Consider the following 24,334-nt stretch of genomic DNA (forward strand, 5'->3'; position numbering starts at 1 on the left):
CTGGGCAATAGCTTGCTTAATCTCCACAACGGCCCCCACAACGCTAAGGATGCCTGGCCTCCACCTTGGGGGTGCCCAGGAGTGGACGCTTCACAGGGAAAGCCAGGATGGGTTCCACAGCGGTATTCGTACAAGCGCCTTGAGACCCTTGCGGGTGAGTAGTGCGCTATACAAGTATCAATTTACATTTACCCTCATACAGAATCATTTTTGTATTTTTCTCCTGGAAAATCAATAAAGTATTTTGAAAAAAAAAAAGAAAAAAGTAGAAATATTACACATTTTTGCATGCCTGCCATAATTAGTCTACTATAGAAAAAGATCTGATTTCCTGTTGTGAATCTTACCATTACCAAGATTTGTTTTTTAACAAAAGGCAGATCCTAAATGGAATTTTCCACCAAGAACTAGGTGTAACCAACTGGTGCCCATTCAATGTTGTTTCAGCTGGGATCATTCATTTGAATGTAAACATGAGTATTGTCAGCATATCATGGTTGGGTGCTTTTGTTGCACAAAATGCACTGGTAAAAAAAGCCCAGTTCTCAGTAAAAGACGGGTTTCATCATCATAATGACAGCTCCTAACCTACTGTTAGGAACTTTACCACTGTCAGAGCTACTAGGCTTATGCAATACGAGTGATTGAATTATGCAGCAAGGTTATCTAAATTATGCATCATTATTTGTATCCATTTGAGCTAGAAGCAATATTTATTTGGAAATCTAATTATTTAGCAAATAGCGTAAATTCATAATTATTCAATAAATACAGTAGCCTCCGAAATCACATAAATTCACTGGCTCGCACCACTGCCCATTGCTTTGTCAAAAATGTATTCATGAGTAAAAGGTAAACACAATGTTGAAAATCAAATTACAATCAGTGTGCATTGTTAGCGACACAGTATAGATAACAGCTTTTTCAGGCTAAATTCCCCAAAAGAAGGGTAATGTTATAAAATACATAATGGGTAATATGTGTAAAAGGTCCAGTTGTGCAACTGAAGGATTCTGGTGATTTCAGCAATGTCACCAGAACACCGAGTAGACAGTATGGGACCATATACTTGTTATGTATTTTATATATTACAAGTTTATTTGGGATAGTAAATTTGACGATGCACAGCTACCATTGAGCACATACTGGAGATGGAAACCACCAGCTCAAATTAAGCACTGGGTACAGGTCGAAACGGGCACAGTTAATGTACAGCGGGAATCTTTGAGCAATGACATTTATTGCAACAATCACATAGTATGTGATACAAGGTCCGTGGTTAAAATGAGGGGAAGTCTATAACTTGGCCAGTTGTAAATATTACAATATACTGCGGTGCAAAGTCCGCTGGCGTGCAAACATGCACACAACTTATGCGAAGGCCAAGATGTCTTCTCGCTCATTAACAAATTCACACAGTGTTTAAAATGGGAAGGAGTAACCAGGGATTGATAATTAACATTTTATGGCACATTTCTGGTGTTTAAAGAAATCTGCCATTACTTGAGGTTCAAGACGTGCTGGACGATGTTACATTTTTATCACACTGTAGGATTTAATGACAATCATGATCTACCACTTGGGGGTAATTATCAACATTCCCACAATCTATTTTTAAGGATGTCATTCTTTATCTGGCTGTCATGACTTCTGTCCCCTCTCCCCAGATAGTTGGTCTGCTCAGCAGGCTGGTTTGGGGAATACATGTTCTCAGGAAGTGGTTTATGCATTGCAAACACAAACTGCACGTCCTTTAGCTGGCACGATGGCTCGCTGAAAGGACTAGCAGCCATTTGCGGGTCTTGGGTTTGGATCGCAAGAAGGCCACCCTTCAGAGGACGGGAAATTGGGTAGCAGTAACACTTTTTACTTACAGTGCTTGCCATCGTGTAAAAGTACATGTGTACAGTCGTGCTCCTTTAAATCGGTCCTTCGACATGTGTTCTGATGGTTGGAACCATGACTGTGCGCATAATATCCTTTAAGGCAGCAGAAATGTATGGTTTTGTTGATGATTTCATAGAAGCCACATTGATCCATTGATCCATTGATCAACCCATTCCCCCCCCCCCCGTCAAACTTCCATTCTGGTGACGTCATTTATGACCAGGACGTGCACTTCCATTAGATGAGATAAAGCAGGAGTCATAGGTCGCCATTTTATGGTAACCTCATACTAATTGAAAAAGACCCCCTTTGCTAAAAGGCACTTTTCAGTGTATGGGGAACGCTCCAGATGGCAAAATTATGTTTTATCTGTTGCACTGAAAATACTCACACTGTTCCCATTTGTATCCTCAACATACCACTATCCAATATCCACCAGTTGCTCCCCACCTCCTTCCAGACTTGTGACATAGGAACTTATATTAGTTATTTTAACTCAGGGAATACTCCATTCAATTCTACATTTGAATTTCCCTATTATAGGTGTGGTACCCTGCAACCCGTGTGTTCGTCATTCTTTAATTAGTAAGGGCAGCATTTTTAGGGCACCAGGTGGATCAAGCAGGCTTTATCATTGAGACCCAAGGCACTCTCATGGAGCAGAAAAACATATGAGCATTGGTATCCCATAACCACATACTCTAGACACGTCAGACACAGGCCTCCTTCCTTCACTGCATCACTTCCTACAGTGATAACACCAGCATCCACAAATCTGTTGCTCACTTTGCGCAGGGAACAGATAGAAACCTCTCTAGCACTGCACTTCTATTGTGCAAAAGAAAAAATCCTAAGTTGGACTTTCTCACCACTGAGGTCACGTGTTTCCAGTTTGAATCTTGCCTGGTGCTTTCAATCATGTGATGCTCTTGAACAATATACAAGGGCATAAGACCACAGTTGGATCTGCATACTGTCTGACAACGTGCAGCAGTCACACGCTTACCACCAGGGTCAGTTTCAACATTGGTGGTGCCCAGTGCAACAATCTTTGCTGGTGCCCCCCACCAATTGCCTTCTTCTCCACATATTCCAAACTATCACCCTACACCGGTTACCCTCATCTCTCCATAGCCCCTCTTCCACATGTATTTAATTTCTTTAGCAGAGCTACTAACCCTAATGTAGGGTGTCAAAAGGCTTTACACACACACACACACATATTACTCAGAAATAATGACTCAGTGTGTGTGTTCATCATGTACCTTATGTAATTGCTGCTATATCATTTACATATCCTACTGTCTATTGTGTACTTCTTTTTTATACCCTTTCGCTCTATTTTTTATTTATTCTTTATGTAACTCATGTAATTGCTGCTGTGATAACTCTGGGAGCTGTGATAACTCTGGGAAGCACTCTGATGCCTTTGGGTCAAACTTGCGCTATACAAAAATCAATAAATAAATAAATGTATAGGAAATCTTACAAAAGACTATGAGCGGTTACAAGGGGTAGGAGTCTCACCATTCATACTGGTAGGCTTTATAGATTGTGCTACTGAACAACGACACCAACAATTTCTTGGTATAGGAATATCGAGGACAGAATCTCGAGGGACAAAATATCAAAAGGTAAGTGCATATAGGGAACTATAGATTTACTATTCCTAATTACACATCTACGTACCTTGCAAATATGTATAATGCATACACACATAATTGTGGAGTTAGGTGTAGAAAATCTAGACTTACTTACCTAAGGATATTTTATTTTGATTTTTTTGTCCTTGATTTTCTGTCCGACAGATATTGTGGGTTTGGTATTCAGGGGGCTTCCTGGTATTATGTATTAAGATTGCTTGGTCTGGAGAAACACTGCCTAGGATTTACAATGTAACACAGTGTTTGTAATTGTCTACAGAAATACGAATGTATTACTACCCAGAGGAACCCTTTTTAGCAACTTTATATTAATGAATGATTGTGAAAGAACTCACTAAGGTTCTAGAATTATGCCTTGCAATTTGCATGCCAGTGTATCCTACTAGGGTCAGACTGGCCAACAGGGCAATCCGACAGTGCCCGACGGGCTGGTCTGACAGGTCAGTGTGCGGGCAGCTTTTTGGCTGCATGTGGGCTTGTTTTGTGGTCTGCTGTGCTGGGTTTTATTGTTGAGTTCTCTGATATTAATACAAACATTGCCTGCACCAAGGTCAAATCCATGCAGTCTTACATACCTTGTAAACCACTTATAAAGTGTGGTCTTACAAATTCAAAGCTTATCCAATTTGCAAACATGGTCCATTTTTAGCTAGCTCGTTCATGAATCGAGTGCACATTATTTTTGGTGACCTGGCCTGTTTTCTGTTTCAGTCTAACTGTGGTACTACCCCTTTAAGGCTCCGATATAACTGACAACCCCAGGCATTGGGAAACAAAGCCTTCTCTTTAGTTAGTGTCCAACAGCTTGACATTAAAAAACACTTGTTACTTCTGACCTATGCCAGGTCGACCAGCTCGTATAAAGGCAACGGGTTGTATTGTCCTCAGTCAGATGAATGTAGGCTGAGACATTCTGAGCAAAGCCTCCACGCAAACTAAAGGAGCTGAGGAAAAACCGACTCGAAATGGTACAAGATGCACATTTTCTCTAACAAATTTGGGGGAAACTATTTGGCGGAAAACAATTTTCAGTCTATTGTTTCTGTCAAAAATCGAACTCTAAGACAAAGGTGCAGCTTTCCTAGTGCCAACGAGTGCCCATTATTCCTTAGCAATGTAGTTTAGTGTAAATATTGTTTATCACGTTCCAAATTTGAACATCTGTTTTTATATATACAAGTAACATTTGGCACCTGGAAAAAATAGTAGAAAAAATGTAAACCTGTTATGTAAGCACTCCAAAAATAAATAGTATGTTTTTGGAACAAGTCGGGATTTGTTGCTCAATGCACCTCTATTGCAAACAAGTTCTTTAAAAGAAACCACGCTATTTTCTCAATAGTGCAAACTCTATTTTGAATGAAAAAGGATGTTGCAAAGAAGCGCAATTTTATCCTGAAAGTCACAACCGAACTGCATGGCACAATCACAGATGATGCCAGACTTAAGTACTTTCTCAACTGCACCCTGATCTGAGTTCACGTAACTGTGAGAAGAGGCGTGGCGCTGTGGCCAGGGCTACTGACTCCGGAATCTGGGCATCATGGTTCAATCCCCGGCGCCGGCGGCAGATTAGCCCAGCACCATGTGACTCTGGGCAATAGCTTGCTTAATCTTCCCGACGGCCCCCAGCGCCTAGAGACCCTTACGGGTGATTGTTCGCGCTTTATAAATGTGGATTATTATTATTATGTCCTCTGCCCAACTGTTGTAACTGTCTCTTGTGGTAACTTTTGTACGCATCCACTGATGGAAACGTCTGAGTTTAACTACTATTACTGTAACCCTGTATCCTGCAGGGTCGGCTGGCATAGCTTGCGGGTGAGGTGTGGGGTTGGGTGCGGGGGTTGTGAGGAGTGTCACAGGGGGTCACAGGAGGTGTCACGTGGGGGGGAGCGGGGGTTGGAAATAAAAAAACTTACCTCGAGGCTGGGTCCCACATCTTCTGTGCTCCTGTTCTCCTGAGTCCGCTTTCAGGCAGCAGGCAGGCAGGCTCCCTCCCCTAAGCCAATCACAGTGCTCCAATGGCGCGTTGTGATTGGTCTGAGTGCCGTCAGATGGCACTCAGCCAGGGGCTGTAGGGGTGGGCATGTTCTCCATGCAGGCTGTAATATAGCCTGCATGGATAAAAGGGAAGTGCGCATGACTGCTCTGTGCTACCCGAGAGGGCTCTCCAAACAGTCATTGCGCACTTGAGTGGGCAAACCTCTCCGCCCATGCCCTGCTCCGTGAGCAGAGCAGCCCCACCCACCCTCCCACCCACAAAGGAAACATAGAATGATAATAACTGAAAGTTATTATCATTTTATGTTTCCTCTTCTCACACTGCTTAAAGCAGTGGGGCAACTCTCCTCGGCCATAGAGGAGGAGCCACCACTGGTATCCTGTGTGGTGTGAAGCGCTCTGATGCCTTCGGGCCATGTCCACTCTATATAAAACTGCAGATAAATAAATAAATAAATGTCAGTCTAAAAAACATGGATGGATAGCACAGATGTATTGGATTAACTTGATCGCAAGAGCACAGCAAACAATGCTGACTGAGTTGCGTCTACTTGAATGTGAGTATAAATTTAGAGCTTGTCAGTTGTGCAAAATAAGCAACACACAGTGCTTAATTTGAGCTGGTGGTTGCAGTTGGGGCCCACTGGTACTCAGTTCCGAGGTTAAGCACTTATTTTTTTTTCTTAACAGACTTTGATCCAGAGCAATAGAGAGAAAAAACACAAAAGAGAGAAAGCAAGAGGAAGAGAAAGATGGAAAACCAGTGAGAGAAAGGAGAACGCAAAGATGGAAAGGAACCTGCATGGATGAGATAAAGATGCAGAAAGTGTGGGATGGTAGTTTAAAGAGTCATGGGGTAAATCCAAGACTACACAGCCTTGATATTTGGCACTCTAACCTGCTTTAGCACTGGAAGCAGGCTCTTGTGCAAAACTTAGGTCCCAACACTTATTCTTTTACAAATATAGCACTGACAGCACACTAAGGTGAAATCCTGTGCACCAGTGTGAGGTTGTAACCAATATGCTTTGGAATGGAAGATGATCCAGTCAATCATCTACTAATCCTTGGCCTCTCTGCTGAGACTACCAATATGTGCTGAGTGTGATATTTTCCCTTACTGAGCAGCCTCATATGACTGTACTGGAGCCATCAGCCTACCTACAACAAGCCCCCACATAACATCTCAGATAGTCAGACTCGCTTGAACTCTGGGTCATATAACTGAGCTGGGCAACACTTGTTTGTCTTCTATATTTATGAAAATGTTTTGGATTTGAAATGGGTGATTTTAGATTATTCAAGAAGGCCAGTTGTTTGAATACCTTACTGTCACCATACACAGTATGACTGTCTGGGTCCTTAATATCTCTGGCTCTAAAACCATACAGCAGGGGTCTCCAACAGTGGCCCGTGAGGGCCAGATCCAAGCCAAGCATTTAGATATGTCTGTAAATTCTAGCAAGATTGAGTGTATACAAACTTAACTTTTGGGGATAACCTGACACTCTGGCATTGGATACGACAACCTCAAAAGAAGAGGTAGGGGTGTTTTTTATTTATCATGGGAAGACATTATACTTTACATAGAATTTAATGAAAAATAGATGCAAAGATAACTAACTGATTTGTCTGTCGTCCTGCCCGTCAAGATGGCTCGCGCCTTGGCTTTTGTCAGAGGAAAGGACTTTTGGTAGGAGTCGTACAAGTGCTTGGCGAGGACTCGCAGGTCAGCGGACTCAGGGTTCAGGTGGTCCACGTCACTCGAGATCTCTGCGAGGAGTTTCTCCTTTTCAGCTTGTGGCATGCGTCCAAACCTGATGGCTGCAGAAGAGGAAAACAAAACCTCAGGTTAACCTTACACTCCAAAGGACACACCGGCCTGAGCATTCTAACACCCCCTCCCCCCACAACACCTCTTGACACTCTCTGGCTTCCTTATGAGGCACTTGACCTCAGCAAGTGAGCTGGTTTGGAGAGTAAATCTCAAAAGCTGAGAAGCGGAAACCTCAAGTCAGGCACTTCCGCCCACCGCTCAGCTGCACCACGCGGCAGGTTCAGCTCAACTCACAAACAAAAGAGAGCTTACATGTGTGTCTGGTATGAGCAATCGCAGTTTTTCAAATATTTTAATTGGCGAACAAAAACAAAAAAAATTAACTTCACCAAATACAGGGGTGTGCTGCTGTGCTACAGAATATTAGAAAAAGATCTGAATGAAGTGGTGTTGCTCTGTGGATACAGTAAGAACTTACAGGAATTAACATGAACTCTGATTTTATTCAACATCCATACATAAGCAAGCTCTTTTATCGGTGCATGTTAAAAAAAAGTCACGAAATGATATGTCTTGAAATTCAGGGTTGTTGAACCTCATATTTTTCAAGTTTATCCTGACCTGTGCCTAAATTCTCTATCTGTTCATGTCCACGGGCCTTCTGAAGCTGTCTTTGCAGTGGACACAGTGATCGCAAAAATCAATACAATGAATGCAGAGATTGAGGAAAAATAAAGTAATTGTAGATGAACCCGTTCAGGAATGAGTTACTACTGCCTTCTTACCTGAAACAACTGTCCAGACTTGAGCTTTAGGCATTGTGGCCTCCTACAATACCTGACCACACACTTAAAGTACATACATTTAGGCTCTGGGTGTATTTACTGTGTGATAACCTCACAACTCTCTTACACAATGTGCATATGTGACTTGTCCGGTAACCCTTCCAGGGCAGAGTTAGTGATGCAAGCCATATTGCAATGGGATTCTAAACGCATTAACATGGCGTAGCGATGGTGGCCTCTGATAATGTAAGCCGGGAAAATGGACCCCTGCAGTCTTTTAGGATAATAACATGCAGCTCCAGTGGGGTCTCAGTGGGCCCTTCATATCACTGGGCCGAGGTGCGACTGCACCTACTGCACTGTTAATTGCTACATCCCTGCACATGAACACCTTTTGACAAACCGGTGTTATTATTTCTGCTGCCAGTGGTTTCCTTCCCTATGGGGTATTCGCTTTAGTGTAGATGTGAATGATTAGACACCTGCAGGCTTCAGCTTTAAGGGCCTGATATACAGTTTGACAGACGGTACTCTGTCTGTTTGGGTGGAGGAGGGCATTTCTTCTGACACCCTCATGAGCTACTGCACGTTACATTAAGAGATGACAACCGCCCAGCTGTCAGCGTGGTACATCGAAAGAAATTGCCATCACAGCAGTTCTTTTCAATGTACAAACAGTTTGGAGGACAGCGGCCACCAGCAGCCATTCACCAAACCTTTACAAAAGTTTTTGTTTTTCTGAAACAAACTCCCAGAGAGGGAGTTTGTTTCAGACAAACTTGTGTGTTTCAGACCAACTCCCAAAGTGGGAGTTTGTTTCAGAAAACAAAATAAATCAATGAACTTGAAACTCTGTGGGGTTTTTCCCCATGGTGTGGGGGGTCAGTATTTTTTTCTGTTCGTCACTGGCAAGTTTTTCCTGGAGTTGATGGACTGGGAAAAAAGACATTACATCGTCCACCCTAAATAGGACGGACGGTGTAATGGCCTTCTTCCGACATTCCCTACTCTGTGGAACAGTCGGAGGACAACTTAAAGTCCCCCCATCTCTAAAGGAAGTGGGCGGACCAAGGGTTCGGTGGACCAGGCACTCTGTTGCTTTTACAATGGAGTAACCTGCAAACAAAACTCTAAATTTGGCTATTAGTCTGCAGGCATGTAAGTGCCAAGCTCAGTCAAGTGACCACAGGTTGCCTGAAGCTTAAGTTTCTGGTGTGCATCTAGTGAAGTCTGCGCCATCCTTCTCAAGAGTAGGGAGTACATTGCACATATACATTCAGGGTGTCATTGGTGGACATATGTTTGTGTGTGTGTGTGTGTGGACCTGTGCATATGTATGTCAATGTGTGCATTTCCATAAATGCATGTGTTCGTGTGTGCGCATGCATGCCTGTGCCTGTGTAGGCGTGGAGAGTGAGCATGTGAATGCACAGTCAAGTGTGTGACCACTCTATTGAGGTCTAAGGTGGGTTAGAATACAGCAAAGAATGGAAGATGTCCCTGAGCACTCAGTCAACTCTTATTCTCGCCAGCCAATCTTTTTCTAACATGGACTACTCATGAACGTGATGTTGGCTCACAGAGTTGACTGGTCAGGTTGGTCTCTTCTGCCTCCCTTAGAGACTTGCTGCTCCTTTAATCTGTGGACCAAAAAGGTACTCTGCTGAGGACATGAGAAACACAGCATTATTTTAACAATTGTGGGACCACAGAACCATCAGGGCATTGGCCAATTACTTCTTACAGTCTACAACAGGAGGAGCAGAGTATCCTTTTCACAGCTCCGCAGGACAGTGACACTGGAAACGTCTTGCTACACTTTCTTGGAAAGAAGGGGATGGAGTGAGAAAAATTTCACAGATATTCAATATGGAGACATAGGTAAAAGGGTGGTAAATTTCTCTTAAATGTCATTTCAAGAAAAAACCTGAAAATCCTTCTTACAGCCTTTCAAAGTATAGAAAGATATGCTACAGGAAAGTGGTAGCTTCTACAGCCACTAGTCATGATAGATGCTCTGCAGAGTTAGTTACATTCTGTCTTGCAAAAAGAAAAACAAGCCACTTGTAGTTACATTCCAAGGACCAGGGGCTGTTTTATACATGCAACGCATTATCCTTCATTGCGTAGGGCGCACTGTTTAAAAGGTGTGCCCGGCACAATGAAGGTAAATGCACCGTATTATGATGAATTCACTGCCCCCAGAGCAGCAGCAAACTCGTGCTGCCCTGGGGTTAGCGCATTCATGTGAAAAATGGAGCGGCTACTTTGAAGCCGCTCAGTGTTTTCATAATACAGACGGCAAGCACTGCACTTCGAAGGGGCAATAGAGATGCCCTTGCAGGTGGGTGCAGTGAGGGACTGCACCCGCCTGCAAGGGGATATCTGAAGGGTCCTCGGGAACCCCCTTTTCCCCCGCCCAGACGGCTGCCATCAGGGGGCGAACTGATAGTATGCCACCTTTTTAGGTGGCACACTGTCAGTTAGCCTCCTGAGAGCTTTCTTGCCTCTGCACCCGCGTCTGTAATAAGGCGCAGGTGCAGAGGCAAAAGAATTCCCTCATTTGCCTGGGGCACACCCTCATGCAAATGAGGGAATGCCCTCTGAGGATAGCGCTAGCGCGTTATGTGTGTCAGCTATTGCTATTACAGATGGGGCCACACAAGTGTCTGCAGCCCCTTCTTTAATACCAAGGTGCCCCGGGGGCTCGCGAAGCAGGCACAAACACCCGTTGCGCTCCCGGGGCACTTGTATAATACGGCCCAAGGTGTCCTTTTCACCTGCAACCAATTTCTGTTGTGTTTGCAGGCAGGGCCAGACTGGCCGCAGCTGGCAATGGGCATTTCCAAAGTGGGCCGAAGGGGTGGAGGCCGGTTTAGTGCTCATAGGGTTTGGTTTTGTAAATGGGGGCCAGTTTTACAGCAGTGCTTCAATATCAGCCCCCTTTAACAAAAAGCGGGAGTGGTGCTTCTTGATAGAACACCCCCCCCCTCGCTCCCAGGGCCGGTCAAGCAGCAATCTGCCAGGGCTGGTTGCTGTTCCCAATCCAGCCCTGTTTACAGGTGGTGGGCACCACCACCAGGGCCGGACTGGGAATGGAAACCAGCCCTGGCAAAGTGCTAAGCCGGCTCCCTGAGGGATTGCTGCCGAGCTGTTTGCAAGGGCCGGTTTCAGACGATTTTGTTACGGGGACGATATTGCCAGCCTCGGTAACAAAAACGGCCTCCCAGGGGCCCAAATATGGCCCCCACCCTGGCGGCCCACCAGGGAAACGCCTGGTGCCCGCTACGGCCAGTCCGGCCCTGACCACCACTTATTTTTGGGGAACAGGAATTACTTTTCATCATGCGACTTTTACACAGAGCAAGAGAGAGAAAGGCTGAAAAGGAAGAAAGAAAGAAAAAGAGAAAAATATGAAAACATTAACAGAGGGGGAGGTAGGGATGAGATGAAACCTGCATGATTAAGATAAAGGGCCAGATTTACAAAATTCTCACGCAACGCAGCGCAGCAGCCAAAAATGCTGCACTGTGTTGCTTGTGAAAGAGAAAACAGGAGAGCACCATAACTACAGGGATATAGCTCTCTCTCCTCCCATCTCCCTAGTGCAGGTGCAGAATTCTGATGCACCAGCACTGCACTATGGCGCAAAGGTGTGTGCGTGGCGCTTGAGCACCATGCACACACCTTTGCGCCATAGTGCATGGGTGTGTGTGTGAATCTAGCATAGATTTTGTACTGGAAGGATTCCCTTCCAGTACAAAATACAATGCTTAGAGAACTTTTAAAACTTTTCCTACATTGTAATTGTACGGTATAGTGCAGCACACATGTGCAAAGTCGGAAAAGAAAGAAGAAATGAAAACAGTTCTCGTTTTAATGCCTGCTTTTAAGTGAAGTTAATTTGTGGTGCAAACCCTTGTCTCAAATTTTTGGTAGATAGGGATTTGCGTAAAAAAAGCATGGCTGGCTGCAAGGGAACACCTATGTACCATGCATGGAATGCTCCCTTGACGCTAAGTAACACAAAGGGACAACTTTCCAGTGATGGAAAGAAAATAAAAATAATAAATGTGGTCTTGTTTGCATCACTTTTGTGATGCAAACACAGCGTAAAATGTTTCTAAATCTGACCCCAAGAGACTGCAAGTGTATGGTGGTGAAAGACAAATATGCGTGAAGAGGAATCAAGAATAGGCAGCCTCAGCTCTCAACAACCACAGCATTGAGCAACGCTGGAAGTGGGCTTCCAAGAACACAACGCTGGCACTTCCTGCAACTGTTGGGGACTGATAATATGTAACAAAAGAATCAGGTACAACTCACAACACCAATATACTGCTGATGGCCTGACTGATATTGTGAAGAAAAATGATCTAGGGTAAAAAAGAAAACACAGAGCCAGCAAATGGGAAGCATTTAGGGTTAAAATGAAAAAAAAAATCTTTCTCCCCCATGACATCCCTTGATCAGATTGTCTTCAAGGAACAAAGCAGCCAGACACACTGTTATGCAAGTGTTACTCTGAAGTTCTCTAAAAAGTTACTGTACCTTCGAAAGACAAATCGTTCGAAAGTATAGCTCAGCGTAAGAGGAAAGAGGATGGCATAAGTTACCATAGAAAGGCAGCATTTATTAACCCCTTCAGTGCCCCGCCCTTTCCCCCTCCTGTGCCGGGCATTGTATTAGCGGGCGGGGTCCATGACGAGATAGTCTCGTCATGGGCACAGCGCAACCGCGCTCCATGACGAGACTATCTCGTCATGGGCATAGAAGAGGTTAAAAAAACGGAAAAGAAACACAGAGCAACTTCCTAGCCTGTGTCTGTAACCACAGACGCTAGTCCGAACGCCAGCCTGCATGCGAGTGACAAACAGGTTTAAAGCAGCAAAAAGCCACAACGTCTGAAAATGGTCTGACAAAGAAGTTTTGAAGCAATGCTGTGGTCAGTTAGGCGTGAGTAAGAGGGCAGCATCACTGATAGGTGCATGTCAGAATATTGTATTCAGAAACATCGTCTAGCATAAATATTGTGTCCTAAATATTGGTTCAAATATACATTGTTCCATTGGGTGTAGAATTTCTATAATGAACTGCAATGGGGCAATATTCTAGTAGACTGCATTTCTACCATTATAATCATATCAGATGCTAAAGTGTCAACAGCATTTTGGTACTACAGTGAGAACTGACACTCTTGAAACACTTGCCCACTTGGAGAGTTATGTGTGTCTGATTGTGAGAAATGTTTGCTTTCTGCTCTGGATGAAACAAGTCGGGTTTGTCTGCTGTGTTCATTCATGTTTTTTTGCTGTTGCCAGAAATGCTCTCTGTCTTCCTTATATTATCCTAGTCATGTGTGAAATTGTTATTACTTAAGCGAAGTCTTCCATTGATCAAGTATATTATCCTTCCTATACTTTGCAGAATGTTCTGCTTTTATTGCTTGTATGCCTTTTCACGTTTTTTTCTTGCAAACTGGCAATATTTCCTCACAAGTAGTATTTGGCGCTGAAAATGGCTGTGCAGAGTTATCTTGGGTTAACTTTGAAACAATTTTCCTCAAAACTTTGGAACCAGGTATATGTTGCCTATGTTTTTCATGAAGCAACAGACAAGGGCACGTAAAACCTGACTTTTTGCGAGAAAAAAACTTCACACATTTCTATACAAAGTCATCTCATTTTTTTCTTTTTCTTTCTCTCCTTGCCTCACGACTCCTCTTTTTCCCCCCTTGCTCTATCTCCGATACTTCCAGTTTCTTTGTCTCCCCTCCACTTTTCAGATATCCATCCTTATTCCCTCCACGTTTTGCTTCTCTCCTCCAAACCCACACCCCCGCCCACTAATTCTGGTTATCAGCCCGACAAAATGTACAATGTTGGAAACAAGCAACGCCTTGTGATTAATGTGTCATTCAGTCTCAGGATTCATTTTGCAATACCCAACCCTGGAAAACACAGCTCTTGCAAAGCGCCTGCTCCTTGTTAGCCGGGTTGCCAACATGGTCTCCTGTGTGTGGATGTGGCAACCCATACCAGCCCTAACTGGACTTTGCCACATATCCTAAGACTCTTTTCTGGCTCTTGGGAGCTAACTCAGGACTGAAGATGAAACAGATGGTGCTCAGTAGACTCATGAGGCCAGTTGTTGACCATGCAGTAAACTCCTCTGGCATTGTGAGCCAGCTGAGGAAAAAAAAAACTAAAAGGACTAGCAAAGCAGCACAATGGCCGAAACTTACATTATCTGTATGAAGAACTGTGGACAAACATATTGCTGGTCACCTTTTTCCTTATTGCATAACTTTACTGGTATGAAAGATGTTAACAAAGGATAATCCTGGAGAATCACCATCGAAGGGACACCTATTCACAGTGGAGACGAGGCTTCCAGGATTCAGCGTTAATAGGCAGGGAAAGAACATTCCAAACCTGGCCAGCCACCTCAAGAATGTCTATTCCAGTTAGCTGCTTCCTTAATGCTTCCTCTTCCTTGTCTTGCTATTTCTTCAGCCAGCATATTGCTCTTCTCTTTCCAGGGTCCATGATACGGTTCAATGGAGGCTTCTTTTATGTCTATACAATATACTATATTTGAGTCCCTTAGAGGTAATTTGTTTTTTTACACAAGGTAGTCAATGTTGTTTCCCCACATTTCAATTGTTATCCCTTCCTCAATCACTCATTCTCTCTCCTATGTTTTACATTCTTCACAACTACATTGCCTCTTCTGTCTCTTCCTTCCCCACCGACCAGCCCTATGACATCGTGTGTCCACCTTGGCCTAAGTTCTGACTGCGGTATAATTGTTTCTCCTGTCCCAGTCTTAGACAGCAGCGTGCGTGATACTTTCTCTGAACTCCATTGGCCCATAGACCCCTACTATTAGCATAAGGAAGCTCCTTCTATTCTCCACTATTAGTGCCATGGCACTCTTACACATCCTCATGCCATTAGACCCTTCTGACATTCTTCCCTCATTGGAACCGCAGGAGGGCGAAGGCTCTTTCCTAGTCCTCTGGGATGTGGAGGAGGGGGAGGCTACAGGTGGCTGGCAGGGCTCCCCACCACTATTGGCAAGAGTGAGCGGTGCCATGGGTTCTGCAGCTTCTGACTGCACACGTGTGTCTGGATATGGCTTTTCCCCACGCTGGTGCTATTTGAGGCCAAACCAAGGCGCACTACGGTCATCGGGTGGTGGTTCTGGTTCTTTGGAGCGGAGTGGGGATGTGCACTCATCTCTCTGCTGCCCCAGTCAGTTACGCAGTATTGCCTCCCCTAACCACTCTGCGCCCCTACACTGCCATGTAGAGTTAAAGCTTATATCTAGCAGACATGATGTCCTTGTTGTCTCTGATGTTTTCCCTTAGGAATGTTTGGGATAGGATCTCTTCTATCACACACTTGCAAACAACCACAACATAGTAGCATATGCCGTAATTCAATAATTACATTCAGTGAAACCTATTTCAGAACACGCCCATGCCTTTGAGGGCACCTAACCCCTGTTCACATATAGGTACTTGAACATGAAACTATGCCTTTGGTTGATTTATATTTTGAAAGTATAACATGTCCAGGAGCTGTACTAGGCTATCATGCTTACATGAATAAATGCCATGCCAACCTTGCAAGATGTGGCGCAGCTGTTGGCACCTTGCTTGCCACTCTCATGGTCTCGTTGAAAGAGATGTCAACACTCCGAGCCAGTGAAGAGAAGCAGGCAAAGCATGCAGATAAAACATGTCCTGCACCAGAATGTTAAAAGTGCCATTTGGGGTATAAACCACTATTTCAGTACACCGTGCAAAAGCCAATAACAGCCACCAGACCCAACTATCCTGCACAAACGATCACAACTACATTGAGAGTTGGGGAAGAGACACGACAAACCACTGATGTATCCTGCAAGCAACTCTCCTGGCAGTATACGTTTTTTTGTCTTCTATGGGGCAGATTTACAAGCCCCTTGCGCCACTTTTGCGTCACTTTTCCCATGTTAAAAATGATGCAAAAGTGGCGCAAAGGCCTTGTAAATAAGCCCCGATATGGCTTTTATTTTTGCTGAATTGTGCCAGTCATCGGCTCTCAAAAGTAGTCTCAGCTAGTCAACAAATCATAGTGAAAACCAGCAGGCGAACAGCCTCGTGACACACAGAGTAAAATATCTCTCTCTAGGCCACAAAATTGATAATAGGAAAAAAAAAACCGGCAGTGACCTACCAGAGGTAAAGTGAGTTCAGATAGACAGTTTGCGCGCACGAGATCTGATAAGGCCGTGCATTCTGAACCCTTTCCACACCCAGGCAGCGTGATTAACCTGTTTTCTTCCCGTGTTTAGTAAGGGGTTGCTGGAATGGCGTCCGGCCAGTAATTCTGCTGGCTGATACGTGCTCTTCAAAACTGCCGCTAGGCTTCCGTACCATAACTGCTCTCTCTTTAGGGTTCATCTGTCAACAGATCACTATCGAGATCGTTAAGATGTCTAGGAGCTTGGTGTCCACCACGTGACCCCCAGAAAGAGTGTGACGTTGCGTGATGTGACACAGTGTCCCTCAGGAGTGGAAGTTTGTGAACATCACTGAACTGAAGTAACTTTGCTGGTACAGAGATTGGACTGTGTGACCCTCTATGCCAGTGACTGACAAATAAAGCCCATGAGCATGGTAATCGGCACAATCACGAGCAATAGCACACCGATGGCAAAGATGCACTCAAAAATGCTGATATCTGAGCATTCGACTAACTGATCTCGTAGGACACCTTTGTCACGTGGTATAAACTGTAATATCCACATTACTGCCTTAATACGCATCTGCCATTCTACTTTTACAATACATACCACCGTATCCAATAGTGGTACCCTTAAAATTAATTTGACATTGAAACTAAATTTGCACCCTGTTTGTGGTATCTGCAGAGAGGGCGAGCCAGACCTGGAACACGGCGCTATCTGAGAAAACTTTTATATTAAGTGCTCTGAATTCTACACTATAGGAAATTGGATTACTGGCTGACGGGGTTCAAAACCTACTCAAGCAGCAACCACAATCCCTGTCAGGGTGAAACACAAATAAGCCCAAAATTAATCTGAGCGTAACCCTCAGGTAGCTTGGCACAAGAGCAGTCAGGCTTAGCTTAGAGGCAATGTGTAAAGTATTTATGCAGCACAAGAACCGTAATAACACAACACAAGAAAAGTCCCGCACAAATAAAAAAAAATAGAGTCAAATTTAATAAATGATTTGACACCAAAACGGCTAAAGTTCAAGTAGTAGAACTGGAAATATGCAATTTTAAAGATTTAGGTAAAGCTAGTGCTCAAGAGCACACAATGCTAACTGTGATTATCTGGTCACACTGGACCGGGACAAAGTCACAAGTTCAGACTGACCGCGATGAATTGCAGGCCACATATAGGAACCAAGTTAGGCCCACTGAACAAAGTAGTTTAAATCCTGGTTGTGCTGCATTGTGAGGTCTTGCGTCGAGAATGTGTCATGTAGTAGCGATTCCGAGGAGCTGCTGGGGTTGCGATGTGAGGTACTGACTCAAGGATGTGCAGCGCAACTGCAGTTCCAAGGAGATGTGAGGCTGTGATGCGAGGTCTTGCATTGAGGATGCATTGCGCAGAGATGGTTCCAAGGAGCTGTGAGTTCTTGCATCGGGGATGCGAAGCGCAGCCGTGGGTCTGATGAGCTGTGAGGCAATGCATTGCACTGCGTTGGATCTGCTAGGACCACAGCTGGGCTGGCAGAGCACCATCAGGCCCACTTCCAAAGGTCCAGGCCTGGGGTGGCACCAATTGGGTGCAGAAATCAGAACAGACAGAGTCCAGGTTTGGTGTTCAAGGTGGTTGGAGCATTTTCTGTCCCTGAAGCTCTAATCAGTAGGCAAGCCAACGAGCCCGTGGAGTCACTCTGGTGGTCCTGGGCTCAAGATGCAGGCCCAGTCCTTCTCACACAGGCTGCAGGGCAGCAGTTCTTCTTTCAGCAGAGCAGCACTGCAGTCCTTCTTCTGAGTCTACCAGGGTTCAGAGGTGTACTGAAGAGTTGGGTCTGAGGCTCCAATATTTATACCGGGTGCTCACCTTGAAGTAGGAGAAGCTTCTGGAGTCCTCACCTACAGAGGTGTCTCAAATTTCTAGACTCCCTGCCCTGGCTCCAGCTTGTCTGGGACATAAAACGACTAGTGTTACACTTTTTGTGAGTGTGCTGAAGCAGAGTCTTTGTGATGTATAAGTGTTGTAGGTGGCAGCTCCACCCCCTATAAGGTCAAAAATGGCCTATCCTGCAATACCTATTCCCCTTTTCTCTCAAAGTCTGGGCGTAATACAAAAAGACCAACTGCCAGCCACACCTAGTCTTGTGACCCAGGATACAGGCTGCAGGCACCAAATGGTTAGGACAAGAACATTTCAACTTTGTAAAAGTGGCAATTTTAGGATTGTGACTTAAAATCCAACATTTTCATTAAAGAGGATTTTAAATTACAATTCTATACAGACCAAACTTGACTTTCCTACTAGGTCCCAATTGAAAGTTATCAGTTATTAAATATAACACAGTAACTCAATGTTATCCTATGGGAGAGACAGGCCTTTCAGTAGGGAAAAACGAATGTAAGAGTTTTTACCTACCAAGAAACCAAAAAGTTAAAAGTACATGTCCAACTTTTTAAATAAACTGCACCTTGCCCTATGTGCTGTCCAGGGCCTACCCTAGGGGTGACTTATATGTATTAAAAAGGTGTATCTTGCCATTCCAAACTGGCCGTTTAAACTGCACACACAAGCTACGATGGCAGGCCTAAGACATGTTTAGAGGGCTACTTATATGGGTGGCACAATAAGTGCTGCAGGCCCAATAGTGGCATTTAATTTACATGCCCTGGGTACTTGTAGTGCCACTTTACTAGGGACTTACAAGTAAATTAAATGTGCCAATTGGGTGGTAGCCAATTTCACCATGTTTAAGGGAGAGAGTATAAGCACTTTAGCACCGGTTAGCAGTGGTAAAGTGCATTGAGTCCTAAAAGCCAGCAAAAATGAAGTTAGCAAAAACAGAAGGGTTAAGGCAATAAGTATAGGGATGACGCTGCAGAGAAGGCCAGGTTCAGCATGCACCATTTGGTGTAGCTTATGCCTGCACACATAATTAACCCAAGTGACTTGAAACAGTTATGTGAAGCTGTGTGCGTTGTACCCAAGAATTAACTTATGCTGGTTTAAGAATGAATTGGATGTTTGTGGAATAGACAAACTGAAATGAATGGTCCACACACCCCATAACAGACCCATATGTAATGAGATTTAGTAATCACTACTCTGAAATTGACAACCAAGTCATTGTGCCATGACCACGTTTTTATGAATCATCCCATACATTCTTTCACCATATTTCTTGTATGTATGTATGTGGTATTTCTATAGTGCAAACCTAGACAAAAGGCAGCAGAGAGGTGTACATGGTCAATGACATGAAGTCAACAAGTAACAGGAAAGGAAGTTTGGTTGCAGACAGTTAACGGATTATGATGTAGTGTTTTCTAAAAAGGTGAGTTTTTAATTCTTCCCTATTCTTTTATATTTCTTAGTCTACAGTTTGATAGTGTCATGAATGCAGGTTTGCCGAGAACCACCAGAGATGGTGAGCTTATCTGCAAGATAAGCACAGGTCCTGGTAATGATGACTTTGTAAGAGATGCAGCTGGTTTTGTAGATAGTGCGGCCTGGCAAGGAAAGACAGTGATGTTCTATCAGGATGGGGTGATGTGATCTGATTTCTGAGGTCTCAGTCTGCTATTAAGGCAGGGTAAGTGTTCTCTTTAGCATCAAGCACATCTCGGACATCTAACCTTGTCACAAAACAACAATGTTGGTGTTCAAACAGTATATCACTTAACCCCTTCCCTGCTCATGACGGAACCGTTCCGTCATGAGCCACGGTTGTCGTGTGCTCATGACGGAACGGTTCCGTCATGACAATCCTGCCGGCGGCCGCTCCGCCTGCGCGGCGCTGTTTCCCCGCCTGTGCGGGGCGACAACGCAAATGGGCGGAGTCATGACGGAACCGTTCCGTCATGAGCACAGCTCAACTGTGGCTCATGACGGAGCGGCTCCGTCATGAGCACAGGCCCGCCGCGCTGCCCCCCTGCCCCCCCCAGCGCTGCAGCGGAATGTCCGCAGCAGCGAAGGGGTTAAACCCTTCCAAATGGGAAGCATTATCGAAAGTTGCTGAATGCAATATGGTAACTAAGGATATCATTTAATGCTTTAGCCACTTCTATCCAAAAAAGGTCAAAAGTGGGACAATGCCACCAAATATGCATAGTAGTTTCCCTGGTCCATGAAAGCTCCTTCACTACGTCACAGTTACATCCAAACAAATGTGATGAAGTTTTGAGGGCATATAGTTTCAAACAAATAGGAATTTAAAGACACCTCATTGTTTTAATGCACATCGATCTTTTATGGACATGCTTCCTATGAGCATTTGAATGCTTAGTTGTAGATTCTGATTCAGGTCTTTCACAATCAATTCATATAACCAGTGGGGAGAGGCTTTTGAGCCTACAAATATGGCATATGGCATAGAGTAGAGCATCTTGGAGCCTGTTATATAAGAGAAGAGCTTCTCAAAGATAGTTTGTCTCTTGCAGCCACTTCTCTTGTATTAGGCTGCCTCAGCCAGTGTCTTATTTGTCTTATTTACTCCTAGTACATTCTGGCGAAAATCTATTTCACATTTTGTAAACAATTTGATCGTGCCTTTTTGAAAAAGGTTTGATACTCATTGACATCCCTCTGACCATCATTTAGTGAAGGGGATTTCACGTGAGACTAGTGTGAATTTGGGTATTAAATGTAAAGAGCTGTTCAACAAGCCCTTCCCAGAAGAGATGATGGTTAGAGAAGAAGCTGAGTGAAGCCTGGCACTCACTGAGGCAGGCCTATTTGGTGGGACTTAAAACGAAGGACCAGATTAATTAAGGATTTCCGTTGTCCTTGTGTTCCTCAAGCCACCGCACAGCAACGCAATTCCTTAAATGGGATCACAGAGGGCTATTTGCACTGATTGCATGACTTTGTATATAAATGCAATGAAACAGAGTGGCTTGTGCTGGGTTGCTTTACATTTCCTTGTGGTAGGCTTTTCATGGGAAGGGCATGGGTATTCCATGGAATCTGATGCAATCCCGGATTTACTTCAGGTAGTAAATCTTGGGTTGTGCCAAAATGGTGTTCCTATCACAGATGGTGCTTCTCCTCCTTACTTCCTCTCATGTGCTTGATGCATTCTGCATCATACATAGAAAGAGGAAAATGCTTCTTTGGATTACTTTGTGAAGAAAGGTGTGTCTTCCTGCACAAAAACGATCCTTCCTGTAACGCAAGTACCCTTGCTGCATGGTGCAAGGGTTCCTCCGTTGGCTCTGAGCAGCCTCTAGTGAGCCCGCACAGATATAGCGCTGAAGAGCACCAACTCTTGGTAAATACAGCGCTGTTCAGCACTTTTCCTTTGATGCAACGCAGTGCAGCAACTTTGCTCACTGCCCTGCGTTGTGTGAACTTTTAATAAATATGCAAGTAGGTTTGGAGCTCCCTCTAATATAACACTACCTGCCCTGGGGCCAGCTTTATTTTGTGTTGTTTTTTTAAAACACAGTCAAAAGGAGAATTTGGGAATTTAAGGACCCTGAAGCTACCCTCCATCAAAAATGGCAGACTTTCCGGAATTGGATTTCAAGGTGTCCTCAATAAAAATACATTGATGAGAGCCAATTAGATGCTGAGCTATAAAGAGAGCAGTAAAAGCAGCAGGAAGAAAGCAGACTTATCTATTCGTGAACCACGGTTGGCACTTACCATACTGGCACTTAGTAAAGTGTGTGCGCAGTCTTTGATTTGGCTCTTCCCTTGGTTCCATGGTCTAGGAGAGGACCTGTACTTATAAACTATTTCTTTCCATTGCATCTGTCAAGCATGCAAAATAGAGTAAAATATATCTTTCCTTAAATGGCATTTCTTACTTATTAGCAATATATTTCTTATTGGACCTCTGGCACAGCGAAGATGTTTCAAGGTTGATTATGGATGGGTTTCGTCTGCAGGTCCCTCCGTAGTCCTGAGAATTTTCTCCTCTTTGGTTAACTTCGTTAAGTACCTTGAAGGTAATTTCTCATGTTTTACTCTTTCTTCGAACATTCCTACACATTGATGCCAATATATTTGTTATTCAAGACATTTCGATGATGTTTTGTTTAGTGGTGCCTATTTTAGTCTCATGATTGCCAGCAAAGAGAGTAAAACTGGACAAAATGCTTGAGGTAAAGAGGCAAGGCTGGGGTTTCTATTATTGGTGTCACTAAACCAGGTCTTTGATCTTACAGGTTGACAATGGTCGACGAGAATGAAAAGGATATGGAAAAGGGAATTTAGGAACATCAAATGGCCATTCACATCAATATCCTCGTCGGGATCACAAACAATTGCTCTTTTCTGCTTTTGTGGGGTTTTTTGTGAGAAAAAGAGCTTTGTTTTTGTGTGTATGCACTACAAAGCATTCTGTTTGCTGAACTTGGTACCTCAGTCCTCCAACTACAATTAATAGATATGAGGGTGTGTAGCGCTTATGAGTGTCACTGATGGAGCCTCTTTCTCTATATATTTTTTTACAAGGGCACATACTTGTTCACAGTAGCACCCTTAAAACTACATGTAAAGTGGTGATGTAATTGGTGATGACAAAGGTGATGGTGTCTCTGATGTTGCCAGTGAAGTCATTAATGACGATCTTTGTGATGTCATCTGTGACACCAAGGCTGAGGTTTTGAGCAGTACATTGGAAAAGTTATATTCCCCACAATATAAATTGAAATATAAGTGTTGAACATACTAAGTAGTTGGAAATCAGCCAACCTTTGCGAACATATTTTCTCCATACAACTTGGAATTACGAAATATGATAATTACATGAGTTCTCATCTTTTATAATGCTTGATTATTGTTTGTAGGACATTTTGCTAATAGTCTAAAGGAAAGTGAAGAAGGAAACTTCGCTATTCGCTGATTCCCAGGGCATTCTGTCTCCACGTTTAGAATTGTGCAGGCTCCTGCAAGAGTTTCTCATGGGTAGCCTTGACTCTTGGGCCTCGACATTGCTACTGTAGCTACTGAAAAGGAAACAGCCCTACTGATACATTTTTAAACTAGTTTAAAGGAGGTGAACAAAGCAGACATACAATAATTTATGATGACCTATATTGCTTACTGGGAAGTTATTTCATTTATATTTTTGTTCTCCCCATGTATGTCAGTGTGCGCGACTGGTTTTTGTTAATGGCATCATCACTGAAGATACGTATCCCTTTCTTCACTGCCAATCAGCAACTGCAAGCGGTTGATTGACAATGCAATGTGGAGGCGTGTCCAAGTATGATGGCATCAGCAGAATCAGGCCCACAGAATGATCAATGCACTGCAGACACTAAGGGGCGTGAAATTTAGAAGGATTTCAGATCGTGCCCTGATAATCGATCGAGAAATGAGGAATTACCATGGGAATCAGTAATTCCGGGTCTGCGTTGCGGATTGTTCCTCATTGTCTCCCCGTTGAAAAGCAGCTGAAATATGCAGGGAAAACATGAGATGCTTGTGGTGTTTCTGCGCACTTTGTAATTCCAGATGAGGCTGATAACTCTGTTACCTGCCCCATCAGGAATTTCAGGGTACTCGTACCGAGGCCCTATAAGTTTTATAAATGTAGAGGAAATTTCAAACTTCATTTTGCACCTAACTCAAAATAAGGTGAAACTTGACAAGACAATCCATCAAAAAGTGCTGCACAGCATTTGTTTTTCTATGTTGTTAGTTGTCCCCTTTAACACTGAAAATGGATCTATTTAAATTGTGCTGCTGCCTCTTAAGGGATCTAATTCCTGGATTAAACATTCTAATTTTCCCAATCACTTTATATCTCAAGATCACACATTTTTCCTTGGAGCGCCTCCTTTAATAGTTCTGGAGTAGGGAATTCACTACCCTGTTTCTGTAATGACAGCCACACTAGATATGGATACAACAACTAAAGTGCTGACTGCTTCAGCAAGTATGTTTTAGTGTGGATTGCGTGACACGACTCTTTCTTAGTGTTCCTATCCGTCAGTTGAAATCTGATAACCCATGACACCATCAGCCATCAACCCCCTAGTCTG

At 43.8% G+C, this 24,334-nt stretch overlaps 1 protein-coding gene across 2 annotated transcripts in view; it reads right to left on the minus strand.

The window, feature by feature from the left end:
* Window positions 1-24,334, minus strand: part of PPARG (peroxisome proliferator activated receptor gamma) — a 194,120-nt gene that overhangs the window by 39,365 nt on the left and 130,421 nt on the right. For both annotated transcript variants that reach the window (XM_085624861.1, XM_085624862.1), the window contains one exon: window positions 7,180-7,379. In XM_085624861.1, the coding sequence (XP_085480987.1) occupies window positions 7,180-7,379 (200 nt within the window). The remainder of the gene's footprint in view (window positions 1-7,179; window positions 7,380-24,334) is intronic.

The sequence above is a fragment of the Triturus cristatus genome, chromosome 9 (assembly GCF_964204655.1).
Source record: "Triturus cristatus chromosome 9, aTriCri1.1, whole genome shotgun sequence".
In the NCBI taxonomy this organism is placed as follows: domain Eukaryota; kingdom Metazoa; phylum Chordata; class Amphibia; order Caudata; family Salamandridae; genus Triturus; species Triturus cristatus.